General features: G+C 51.6%; 1 protein-coding gene across 1 annotated transcript in view; it reads left to right on the top strand.

Annotated features, from left to right (window-relative positions):
• The window catches only part of LOC144481689 (uncharacterized), a 97,233-nt gene that overhangs the window by 66,016 nt on the left and 18,103 nt on the right, over window positions 1-13,114 (top strand). The window contains exons 21-27 of the mRNA XM_078200824.1: window positions 1,478-1,552; window positions 3,923-3,988; window positions 4,387-4,461; window positions 6,624-6,716; window positions 9,236-9,331; window positions 9,517-9,594; window positions 11,738-11,864. Coding sequence (XP_078056950.1) covers window positions 1,478-1,552; window positions 3,923-3,988; window positions 4,387-4,461; window positions 6,624-6,716; window positions 9,236-9,331; window positions 9,517-9,594; window positions 11,738-11,864 — 610 coding nt within the window. The remainder of the gene's footprint in view (window positions 1-1,477; window positions 1,553-3,922; window positions 3,989-4,386; window positions 4,462-6,623; window positions 6,717-9,235; window positions 9,332-9,516; window positions 9,595-11,737; window positions 11,865-13,114) is intronic.

Here is a 13,114-nt window from a genome sequence, read left to right as displayed (position 1 = left end):
ATAAGGTCACCCCTCAACCTCCTACGCTCCAGAGAAAAAAGTCCCAGTCTATCCAACCTCTCCTTATAACGCAAACCATTAAGTCTCGGTAGCATCCTAGTAAATCTTTTCTGCACTCTTTCTAGTTTAATAATGTCCTTTCTGTAATAGGGTGACCAGAACTGTACAACTTGCGGGGCAACTGGACAAAGGCAGAACTTAAGAACATAAGAAATAGGAGCAGGAGTAGGCCATCTAGCCCCTCGAGCCTGCCCCGCCGTTCAATAAGATCATGGCTGATCTGAAGTGGATCAGTTCCACTTACCCGCCTGATCCCCATAACTCCTAATTCCCTTACCGATCAGGAATCCATCTATCCGTGATTTAAACATATTCAACGAGGTAGCCTCCACCACTTCAGTGGGCAGAGAATTCCAGAGATTCACCACCCTCTGAGAGAAGAAGTTCCTCCTCAACTCTGTCCTAAACTGACCCCCCCTTTATTTTGAGGCTGTGCCCTCGAGTTCTGGTTTCCTTTCTAAGTGGAAAGAATCTCTCCACTTCTACCCTACCCAGCCCCTTCACTATCTTATAGGCCTCTATAAGATCACCCCTCAGCCTTCTAAACTCCAACGAGTACAAACCTAATCCTCTCAATCTCTCTCCTCATAATCTACACCCCTCATCTCCGGTATCAACCTGGTGAACCCTCTCTGCACTCCCTCCAAGGCCAATATATCCTTCCGCAAATAAGGGGACCAAAACTGCACACAGTATTCCAGCTGCGGCCTCACCAATGCCTTGTACAGATGCAGCAGGGGGAATAGGGCCAGCTGAGTTACTGCTGCAGATAGCGAGCACAAGTCCATTGGGCCTAAAAGCCTACTCCCGTTCTGCTATCAATCTATAAGTCACAGCTGGAGTACGGTGTGCAGTTCTGGTCGCCACATTATAGGAAGGACTTGAACACGCTGGAGGGGGTGCAGAGGAGATTCACCAGGATGCTGCCTGGGATGGAGCATCTAAGTTATGAAAGAGAGGCTTGGGTTGTTTTCTCTGGAGCAGAGAAGACTGAGGGGGCGACCTGATCGAGGTGTTCAAGATTATGAGGGGCATGGACAGGGTGGATACAGAGCAGCCGTTCCCCTGAGTTGAAGGGTCAGTCACGAGGGGACACAAGTTAAAAGTGAGGGGTGGGAGGATTTGAGGAAAATCCTTTTTACCCAGAGGGTGGTGAGGGTCTGGAATGCGCTGCCTGGGAGGGTAGTGGAGGCGGGAGGCCTCACATCCTTTTAAAAGTACCCGGATGGGTACTTGGCACGCCGTAACATTCAAGGCGATGGGTCAAGTGCTGGCAAGTGGGATGAGCTGGGCCATGCGTCGGTGCAGACTCGATGGACCGAAGGGCCTCTTCTGCAGTGTGGGATTCCGTGAAGTCTAGTCTTCTCCTGACTCTGCTCTCGATGTTTCTCAGCTCTTTATCTTCTTTCCCCGTCAGCCCTTTTAACTAAGAAAAGCAACAAGGAGCTCGTGTCGCTACTGAGGAAGAAAAAGAAGAAAAGGCAGGCGCAAGGTGTGTACCCACCATTTTAAAGTTGGTAGCACAGTGGTTAGCACTGCTGCTTCACGGCTCCAGGGCCCTGGGTTCGAATCCCGGCTCGGGTCACTGTCTGTGTGGAGTTTGCACATTCTCCTCGTGTCTGCGTGGGTTTCCTCCGGGTGCTCCGGTTTCCTCCCACAGTCCAAAGATGTGCGGGTTAGGTGGATTGGCCGTGCTAAAATTGCCCCTTAGTGTCCTGAGATGCATAGGCTAGAGGGATTAGTGGGTAAAATATGTAGGGATATGGGGGTAGGGCCTGGGTGGGATTGTGGTTGGTGCAGACTCGATGGGCCGAATGGCCTCTTTCTGTACTGTAGGGTTTCTATGATTAGGGTCACAAGTCGGCTTACACTAACACTGCAGTGAGTCACCACACTCCGGCGCCTGTTCGGGTAACACTGAGGGAGAATTTAGCACGGACAATGCACCCTAACCAGCACGTCTTTCAGACTGTGGGAGGAAACCGGAGCACCCGGAGGAAACCATAATGTCTGACTTAATATGCAAACCAATTGGAAGTAATTACATTTTAATTATCTAGCTCTTCTTAGTTTGCACTCAGATTATACTTGTTTTCAATTATTTTTCTGGTCGCTCCTTCATCAGGTGAGTGCAGGGTTGTGTTCACAAACATACGTAGACACAAACTCAATTTACAAGATAAAGGTTGAAATGCGAGTCTTTACAGGTAATCAAGTCTTTACAGGTACAGCCAGTGTGAGTGGAGAGAGGGTTAAGCACAGGTTAAAGAGGTGTGAATTGTCCCTGTCGGGGAGAAATACTTCAGCAGTCACGGGCATTCAGCCTCTGATCTTCGGGTAAACCTTCTCCAAGGCGGCCTTCACGACAACGCAGAATCGCTGAGCGAAAACTGATAGCCAAGTTCCCCGCACCCGAGGACGGCCTCAACCGGGATCTTGGGTTCATGTCACACTATCTGTAACCCCCACGACTTGCCTGGATGTGCAAAATCTCACTAACTGTCCTGGCTGGAGACAATACACATCTCTTTAACCTGTGCTTCACCCTCTCTCCACTCACATTGTCTGTACCTGTAAAGACTTAACTACCTGTAAAGACTCGCATTCCAACCATTATCTTGTAAATTGAGTTTGTGTCTGTATATGCCCTGTTTGTGAACACAACTCCTCACTCACCTGACGAAGGAGTGAGACTCTGAAAGCTCGTGCTACCAAATAAACCTGTTGGACTTTTACCTGATGTTGTGAGACTTCTTACTGTCCTCCCCAGTCCAACACCGGCAACTCTACATCATTCTGGGGAGGGCCAGGACTATCTACCGAAGCAATTTTTCCTCCTCCCTTTCCCCCCTCCTTCCAGTCGCACGGTTGTGTACTTTTATAGGCAGCTTTGGTGTAAAGGAGCCACCGTCTGTCTTTCTCAGGCAGTGAGGAGTCCGAGGTTTGCAGCATGGAAACAGGCCCTTCAGCCCAACTTGTCCATGCCGCTCCTTTTTTTTTTTAACCACTTAGCTTGTCCCAATTTCCCCGCATTTGGCCCATATCCCTCCAAACCCACCTTACCCATGTAGACGCTTTTTAAAAGACAAAATTGTACCCGCCTCTGCTACTACCCCTGGCAGCTCGTTCCAGACACTCACCCCCCTCTGTGTGAAAAGATTGCCCCTCTGGACCTCTTTGTATCTCTCCCCTCTCACCGTAAACCATCTAGTTTTAAACTCCCCCACCTTTGGGAAAAGGTTGACTATCTAGCTGATCTGTGCCCCTCATTATTTTATAGACCTCTATAAGGTCACCCCTCAGCCTCCTACGCTCCAGAGGAAAAAGTCCAAGTCTATCCAGTCTCTCCTTATAACTCAATCCATCAAGTCCCGGTCGCATCCTAGTAAATCGTTTCTGCACTCTTTCTAGTTTAATATCCTTTCTATAATAGGGTGACCAGAACTGTACACAGTATTCCAAGTGTGGCCTTACCAATGTCTTGTACAACTTCAACAAGACGTCCCAACTCCTGTATTCAATGTTCTGAGGAGTACCCTGAAGTTCGGTTGGCCAATTTGCCAACAGCCCGCAAATCGAATGTCTTTGCCACTTAAAATGACCAAAACCAATCCTTTGCCCGATGCCAGATTCCGTCCCCGATTGGCGTTGAGTTTCCTGAGTGGCCCTGGTGGCACAACAGTTGGCCTTGATGCCCCTGGGCTAGTGAGGCGGTCGGGGTTTTGGCTCCTGGCAACCAACCAGCGACCTCCCCACTGCTGGCAAAACGTGCGCGGATGGCAGATGAGGGCAAAGTTGGGACTCACTCGGGATCTTCCTCACCGCCCTGACTTCTCTTAATCGTATATTTATTCCCCAAAAGCCAGAAAAACCGAGGAAGAGGGAGCATCTCCGCTTCAGAGGGAAAAGGAAAGAATCCAGGAAATAAGTAAGTAAAGAAATTCCCTCTTTTATATTGCTGGGGTGGCGGGGGGGGGGAAATTAAATTATGGGTGGCACAGTGGTTAGCACCCACTGCCTCACAGTGCCAGGGACCCAGGTTCAATTCCAGTCCCGGGTCACTGTCTGTGCGGAGTCTGCACCTAACCTGCACATCTTTGGACTGTGGGAGGAAACCGGAGCACCCGGAGGAAACCCACGCAGACACGGGGGGAGAACGTGCAGACTCTGCACAGACAGCGACCCAAGCCGGGAATCGAACCCGGGTCCCTGGCGCTGTGAGGCAGCAGTGCTAACCCACTGTGCCACCGAGGAGCAATGGGCAAGTGGACCCGGAATGCCCCTTGCCCTGCAGAATTGTCACAAAACCCATTCTTTCTTCCTCAGTGGCCAGCGAGAAAAGCGAAGAGGATGAGCAGGAGGACCAGATGCCTTTGACAAAGAGGAAAATTGCAGAGATATGTAAGTAAATAAAATAAAATTTTCCTTCCTCCCTTGGTGCCATCACCCGTATCCGGTCAGTGGACAAAGGAGGTTGGCAGCCAGCGGGGGGTTCCCAGACTCCTCTTGTACAGCTCTGCTCACGTCAACCAGACTCACCCAGTGACGGTCAGCTGTGTGTGCGGAGGCTGCCCAGCTACACCACTCTCAGTGAGCCCCCAAGTCAAAGCAAGACACCTGCAGGGGCTGGAAATCTGTAGTGAAGACCCAGAACGCTGAAAAAACTCAGCAGGTCTGGCAGCATTGGGGTGGCACAGTGGTTGGCACTGCTCCCTCAAGGTGCCAGGGACCCGTGTACGATTCCCAGCTTGGATCACTGTCTGTGCGCAGTTTGCACATTCTCCCCGTATCTGCGTGGGTTTCCTTTGGTTGCTCCGGTTTCCTCCCACAGTCCAAAGATGTGCAGGTTAGGTGGATTGGCCATGCTAAATTGCCCCTTAGTGTCCTAAGATGTGCGGGTTAGGTGGATTGGCCATGCTAAATTGCCCTTTAGTGCCCAAAGATGTGCAGGTTAGGTGGATTGGCCATGCTAAATTGCCCTTTAGTGCCCAAAGATGTGCAGGTTAGGGGGATTGGCTATGCTAAATTGCCCCTTAGTGTCCAAAGATGTGCAGGTTAGGTGGATTGGCCATGCTAAATTGCCCCTTAGTGTCCAAAGATGTGCAGGTTAGGTGGATTGGCCATGCTAAATTGCCCCTTAGTGTCCTAAGATGTGCAGGTCAGGTGGATTGGCCATGCTAAATTGCCCCTTAGTGTCCAAAGATGTGCAGGTTAAGTGGATTGGCCATGCTAAATTGCCCCTTAGTGTCCAAAGATGTGCAGGTTAGGTGGATTGGCCATGCTAAATTGCCCTTTAGTGCCCAAAGATGTGCAGGTTAGGGGGATTGGCCATGCTAAATTGTCCCTTAGTGTCCAAAGATGTGCAGGTTAGGGGGATTGGCCATGCTAAATTGCCCTTTAGTGCCCAAAGATGTGCAGGTTAGGTGGATTGGCTATGCTAAATTGCCCCTTAGTGTCCAAAGATGTGCAGGTTAGGGGGATTGGCTGTGCTAAATTGCCCCTTAGTGTCCAAAGATGTGCGGGTTAGGTGGATTGGCCGTGCTAAATTGTCCCTTAGTGTCAGGGGGATTAGCTTGGATAAATGCATGTGGTTATGGGGATAGAGAGTGGGTGAGATTGTGGTCGGTGCAAATACAATGGGCCGAATGGTCTCCTTCTGTACTGTAGGACTCTGTGATTCTACAGACGCTGCAAAGTCTCAGCAGGTCGGGTGGCACAGTGGGTTAGCACTGCTGCCTCACAGAGCCAGGGACCTCGGTTCGATTCCCGGTAGCACAGTGGTTAGCACTGCTGCCTCACAGAGCCAGGGACCCGGGTTCGATTCCCGGCAGCACGGTGGCACAGCGGGTTAGCACTGCTGCCTCACAGAGCCAGGGACCTCGGTTCGATTCCCGGTAGCACAGTGGTTAGCACTGCTGCCTCACAGAGCCAGGGACCCGGGTTCGATTCCCGGCAGCACGGTGGCACAGCGGGTTAGCACTGCTGCCTCACAGAGCCAGGGACCTGGGTTCGATTCCCGGCGGCACGGTGGCACAGCGGGTTAGCACTGCTGCCTCACAGAGCCAGGGACCCGGGTTCGATTCCCGGCTTGGGTCACTGTCTGTGCGGAGTCTGCACATTCTCCCCGTGTCTGCGTGGGTTTCCTCCGGGTGCTCCGGTTTCCTCCCACACCCCAAAGATGTGCGGGTTAGGTGGGATTGGCCATGCAACTATGCCACTTAGTGTCGGGGGGGGGGGGGGGGGGGGGATTAGCAGGGTAAATATGTGGGGTTACAGGGATAGGGACTGGGCTGGGATTGTGGTCGGTGCAGACTCGATGGGCCGAATGGCCGCCTCCCGCACTGTCGGGATTCTCTGATTTCTCTGAGCATCTGCGGAGGGAGCAACAGAGGTAACCTTTCAATGTCGCCTGAGTCGTCTTGAGAGTGGGAGGGGGTCAGAAATGCGATGGGCTTTGAAGAGAGGTGGTGCTGGGTAGTTGGAGTGAAATAGGTCAGGAATAGGTAGCACTTGTGGGGGGGCCGGGATTCGACAACCTTTAAACCCTTTCTCTTCCTGGATAGTCGCCCTAAGCGAGGAAAGAGAAGGGAACAGCGTCTCTCCGCCCCAGAAGAAGAAGAGGAGAAAGAAGAAGAAACAACAACAACTGGAGATGGGTGAGAAACTTGTCTCTAAGGCCTGAATTTTGTTTGGGGCCTGGGCCCTGTCACTAAGGTCCATTACTCCTTTGAGAAGGGAGTCAGCGGAGCCACTGAGACACCATACTCGGGCCAGTCCAGCCTGGCCCGAAGGGACACAGATTAGAGAGTGACTCAATGACAAAGCATTATTAAGGCTTGTGAATAATCTGCATGTTATTGGACATATTAGAGTGGCGCAGCGGGTTAGCGCCGCTGCCTCACAGCGCCGGGGACCTGGGTTCGATTCCCGGCTCGGGTCACTGTCTGTGTGGAGTTTGCACGTTCTCCCCCCCCCCCGTGTCTGCGTGGGTTTCCTCCGGGTGCTCCGGTTTCCTCCCACAGTCCAAAGATGTGCGGGTTAGGTGGATTGGCCATGCTAAATTGCCCCGTAGTGTCCAAAAATATGTAGATTAGGTGGATTGGCCGTGCTAAATTGCCCCTTCGTGTCCAAAGATGTGCAGGTTAGGTGGATTGGCCATGCTAAATTGCCCCTTCGTGTCCAAAGATGTGCAGGTTAGGTGGATTGGCCATGCTAAATTGCCCTTTAGTGTCCAAGGATGTGTAAGTTAGTGGATTGGCTATGCTAAATTGCCCCTTCGTGTCCAAAGATGTGTAGGTTAGGTGGATTGGCCATGCTAAATTGCCCCTTCGTGTCCAAAGATGTGTAGGTTAGGTGGATTGGCCATGGTAAATTGCCCTTTAGTATCCAAGGATGTGTAAGTTAGTGGATTGGCTATGCTAAATTGCCCCTTCGTGTCCAAAGATGTGCAGGTTAGGTGGATTGGCCGTGCTAAATTGCCCCGTAGTGTCCAAAGATGTGCAGGTTAGGTGGATTGGCCATGATAAATTGCCCCTTCGTGTCCAAAGATGTGCAGGTTAGGTGGATTGGCCATGCTAAATTGCCCCTTCGTGTCCAAAAATGTGCTGGTTAGGTGGATTGGCTGTGCTAAATTGCCCCTTAGTGTCCAAAGATGTGCAGGTTAGGTGGATTGGCCATGCTAAATTGCCCTTTAGCGTCAGGGGGATTAGTAGGGTAAATACATGTGGTTAGCAGCAACGGAGATTCACTAGGTTGATTCCTGAGTTGAGAGAGTTGGCTTATGAGGAGAGACTGAGTAGACTGGGGCTATACTTACTGGAATTCAGAAGAATGAGAGGAGATCTTATAGAAACATATAAGATTATGAAGGGAATAGAGAAGATAGAAGCAGGGAAGTTGCTTGCACTGCCGGCGTTGGACTGGGGTAAGCACAGTAAGAAGTCTCACAACACCAGGTTTATTTGATAGCACAAGCCACAAGCTTTCGGAGCGCTGCCCCTTCATCAGGTGAGTGGGAGTTCTGTTCGCAAACAGGGCATATAAAGACACAAACTCAATTTACAAAATAATGGTTGGAATGCGAGTCTTTACAGGTAATCCAGTCTTAAAGGTACAGACAATGTGAGTGGAGAGAGAGTTAAGCACAGGTTAAAGAGATGTGTATTGTCTCCAGCCAGGATAGTTAGTGAGATTTTGCAAACCCAGGCAAGTCGTGGGGGTTACAGATAGTGTGACATGAACCCAAGATCCCGGTTGAGGCCGTCCTCATGTGTGCGGAACCTGGCTATCAGTCTCTGCTCAGCGACTCTGCGTTGTCGTGTGTCGTGAAGGCCGCCTTGGAGAACGCTTACCCGAAGATCAGAGGCCGAATGCCCGTGACAGCTGAAGTGTTCCCCAACAGGAAGAGAATACTCCTGCCTGGTGATTGTCGAGCGGTGTTCATTCATCCGTTGTTAGCGTCTGCATGGTCTCCCAAATGTACCCTGCCTCGGGACATCCTTTCCTGCAGCGCATCAGGGGGGCATGACCTCAAAACAAGGGGGAGCCAATTTAGGACTGAGTTGAGGAGGAACTTCTTCACTCAAAGGGTTGTGGATCTGTGGAATTCCCTGCCCAGTGAAGCAGTTGAGGCTACCTCATTGAATGTTTTTAAGGCAAGGATAGATAGATTTTTGAACAGTAAAGGAATTAAGGGTTATGGTGAGTGGGCGGGTGAGTCCACGAAAAGATCAGCCATGATCTTATTGAATGGCGGAGCAGGCTCGAGGGGCCAGATGGTCGTCTACTGCTCCTAGTTCTTAGGTCTTTCGTGGTCTCTCTACTGGCTGAGTTCAGCTGAGGGACACCCTGGAAAATTCCTTTTGCAGTCACTGGGGCGGCACAGTGGTTAGCACTGCTGCCTCACCAGGGAACCGGGTTCGATTCCCGGGCGTGAGGTCACCGTCTCTGTGGAGTTTGCACGTTCTCCCCGTGTCTGCGTGGGTTTCCCCCCCCCCGCCCCCCCGGGTGCTCCGGTTTCCTCCCACAGTCCGAAAGACGTGTTGGTTAGAGGTGCGTTGACCCGAACAGGCGTCGGGAGTGTGGGGCGACTAGGGGGAATTTCGCATTGCAGCGTTAATGTCAGCCTTACTTGTGACACCGAATAAATAAACTTTAAACGTTGTTTCTATTTCAGAAGGTGGTTTGACCGAGGAGCTGGTCGAGGAGTGGTCACGAGTTGGCTCTGCTGTTCTTCTTCAGAAGAAGAAGAGGCCAAAGAATGAGGAAGAACGTAAGTAGATTGAACCTTTTCTTTTTGGGAAACACGAATTGTCTTCCTACTTGGTCTCTTCCTCCCCATGGGGTGGTGGGCCATTGGCAAGAAGGCTAAGGTCCAAGGCTCTGCCAGTGAAGGTCACTGTGCCCTCTGTGGTTACCCCATGAATGTCACTAAACTCTTCATTGTCTTTCTCATAGTTGTTTTAAGTCAGCAAGGAGCGGAGGAGGAGGAGGAGCACGCCGCCTGTCCAAAGAAGAAAAAGAAGCAAACATTAAGTATGTCGGAGAAAAGAGCAGAAGAATGATTTTCCCCCTCTCCTGCCGGGCAGAGAAACGCGATATCAGGCCGCGCTGAAGGATGCCATTTGGCCCCTCTTGACTGGCATCTCCTTTGAAAGAGTCCACCTGGTTCGAATCATAGAATCCCTCCAGGGCAGAAAGAGGCCATTCGGCCCATCAAGCCTGCACCAATAACTATCCCACCCATGCCCTATCCCACGTTATTTACCCTGCTAATCTCCCAGACACTAAGGGGCAATTTAGCATGGCCAATCCACCTAACCTGCACATCGTTGGACACAAAGGGGCAATTTAGCACGGCCAATCTACCTAACCCGCACATCTTTGGACGCTATGGGGCAATTTAGCATGGCCAATCCACCTAACCTGCACATCTTTGGACGCTATGGGGCAATTTAGCATGGCCAATCCACCTAACCCGTACATCTTTGGACACTAAGGGACAATTTAGCATGGCCAATCCACCTAACCCGCACATCTTTGGACGCTATGGGGCAATTTAGCATGGCCAATCCACCTAACCCGCACATCTTTGGACGCTATGGGGCAATTTAGCATGGCCAATCCACCTAACCTGCACATCTTTGGACGCTATGGGGCAATTTAGCATGGCCAATCCACCTAACCCGCACATCTTTGGACGCTATGGGGCAATTTAGCATGGCCAATCCACCTAACCTGCACATCTTTGGACACTAAGGGGCAATTTAGCATGGCCAATCCACCTAACCCGCACATCTTTGGACGTTATGGGGCAATTTAGCATGGCCAATCCACCTAACCCGCACATCTTTGGGCGCTATGGGGCAATTTAGCATGGCCAATCCACCTAACCCACACATCTTTGGACGCTATGGGGCAATTTAGCACGGCCAATCCGCCTAACCCGCACATCTTTGGACTGTGGGAGGAAACCGGAGCAACAGGAGGAAACCCACGCAGACACGGGGAGAATGTGCAGACTCCACACAGTGACCCAAGTTGGGAATCCAACCCGGGTCCCTGGCGCTGTGAGGCAGCAGTGCTAACCACCGTGCTGCCGAGTGAGTTAGTCCAGCATCTTCCCCCTTCAAGTAGTTGCCCAATTCCCTTATGAAAATTGACGTGAATCTGCATACACCGCTCTTTCAGACAGTGCATTCAATGAGAACATAAGCAATCGGGATAGATGGAGGCCATTCAGCCCACTCCACCATCAGTGGGATCGTGGCTGATCTAACAACGCCATTTTCCTGCACTGTCCCTCGCTATTTTTAATGTGCCGGTATCTATCAACCTGGAACGTACTTAGTGACTGAGCCTCCACAGCCCTCGGGGATAGAGAATTCCGAAGATTCGCCACCCTCTGTCCCTTTAGAAGAATAGAATCTCTACAGTGCAGAAGGAGGCCATTTGGCCCATCGAGCCTGCACTGACAAAAATCCCACCCACCCTTAACCCCATGCATTTGCCCTGCTAATTCCCCTGACACTAAGGGACACATCTTTGGACACTAGGACAATTTAGCAGGGCCAATCCAGCTAACCAGCACATCTTTAGACACTAAGGGGCAATTTGCCATGGCCAATCCACCTAACCTGTACATCTATGGCGTGTGGGAGAAACTGGAGCACCCGGAGGAAACCCACGCAGACACGGGGGGGGGGGAACGTGCAAACTCCACACAGACAGTGACCCAAGCCAGGAATCGAACCCGGGTCCTTGGCGCTGTGAGGCAGCAGTGCTAACCCACTGTGTCACGGTGCCGGTCTAGGAGGGCAAGTTGACTTGGTGCTACCTTGATGTTGAGACTGTTGAGCGGTGGTCTGTCCGCTGATTCTCGAACCTTCGTGCTTTGAAGCCTGCGCTCGGCGCCCTCTGCTCGCGCGCTCTCGTCCCAGGTGAGGCAAGCTGGCCAGTCTGCGCTGCACATTGGGCAATGCAACTCCCGGCTCGCACGGGGCACCGCTCCAGCTACCGCGTCTCCCCGGCAACGGCGCAAGGGTTTACCAAGCCCCTTTTGAGAACCGAATCGCAATGTTTCAAACAGTTTTAGGGTCGGGGGGGGCAGATAGAAAGAAACCTTTTCCTTTGGGGGAATCGAGGTCCTGACACTTGTGTTAATTTTTTCTTCCCCCAGGTTCCTGGTGTCTTTGCATCCAGAAAGTAAAGTCTCAGGCAGCTCTGTCTGAGCTGAAGAAAGTCATCGGTGATTTTCTCACTGGCAGATCGGTGGCCTACAAAAAGATTGCGCTCTTTCCTGACAGGTATGGCTTTGGACTGCCCTTGTTGTGGGTCCACTTTGTATTGCAACAGGGGGCGGAGTCACTGCCCCAGGGGGAAGTGTTTCACCTCCACCTCTTGTCACCAAGAATCAAACACTTCCAGATAACACACAGCACGGGGTTAGATACAGAGTAAAGCTCCCTCTACACTGTCCCCCATCAAACACTCCCAGGACAGGTACAGCACGGGGTTAGATACAGAGTAAAGCTCCCTCTACACTGTCCCCCATCAAACACTCCCAGGACAGGTACAGCACGGGGTTAGATACAGAGTAAAGCTCCCTCTACACTGTCCCCCATCAAACACTCCCAGGACAGGTACAGCACGGGGTTAGATACAGAGTAAAGCTCCCTCTACACTGTCCCCCATCAAACACTCCCAGGACAGGTACAGCACGGGGTTAGATACAGAGTAAAGCTCCCTCTACACTGTCCCCCATCAAACACTCCCAGGACAGGTACAGCACTGGGTTAGATAGAGAGTAAAGCTCCCTCTACACTGTCCCACCATCAAACACTCCCAGGACAGGTACAGCACGGGGTTAGATACAGAGTAAAGCTCCCTCTACACTGTCCCACCATCAAACACTCCCAGGACAGGTATAGCACGGGGTTAGATACAGAGTAAAGCTCCCTCTACACTGTCCCCATCAAACACTCCAGGACAGGTACAGCACGGGGTTAGATACAGAGTAAAGCTCCCTCTACACTGTCCCCATCAAACACTCCCAGGACAGGGACAGGTACAGCACGGGGTTAGATACGGAGTGAAGCTCTGGGTACACGTGTTTTACAATACAACATGCAGTTCTCCTAACTCAGGTGCAGGGTGGATGGAATCGCAGTTAAATTCCTTCACAAAGGGCTTCTTGAACGTGCTGCCCACAATTTAGCCCGGGGAAATGGAATCTTCAATGTCTACCTGAGCCAGTGCGACTGGTGGTGAGGGCCTGGCTTCAACATCCCAATGGACAGAAACAGCATGTCCAGTAATGGTCTGGAACATGGGGCGGGCCGGGTTGGGGGGGCGTTGGAAGGGGTTGAAACAAGTGAGAATGGTTACCAGAGGCAATACTGCTGCCTGCACAGTGCTTGGAAGCTTGCTTCGTCTGATTTCCAATGGGACCCCAATGACATTGAGGTGACTTGAACATCACCCCGTAAGTGCTTTGATTTTGAACTAGGGGGCATACCAGAATTAGGGGGGCATGGCCTTAAAACATGGGGGGGGC

The sequence above is a fragment of the Mustelus asterias genome, chromosome 31 (assembly GCF_964213995.1).
Source record: "Mustelus asterias chromosome 31, sMusAst1.hap1.1, whole genome shotgun sequence".
Classification (NCBI taxonomy): domain Eukaryota; kingdom Metazoa; phylum Chordata; class Chondrichthyes; order Carcharhiniformes; family Triakidae; genus Mustelus; species Mustelus asterias.
Note: the sequence above shows the minus strand (reverse complement) of the source record. Positions and strands in the feature narration are given on the sequence as shown.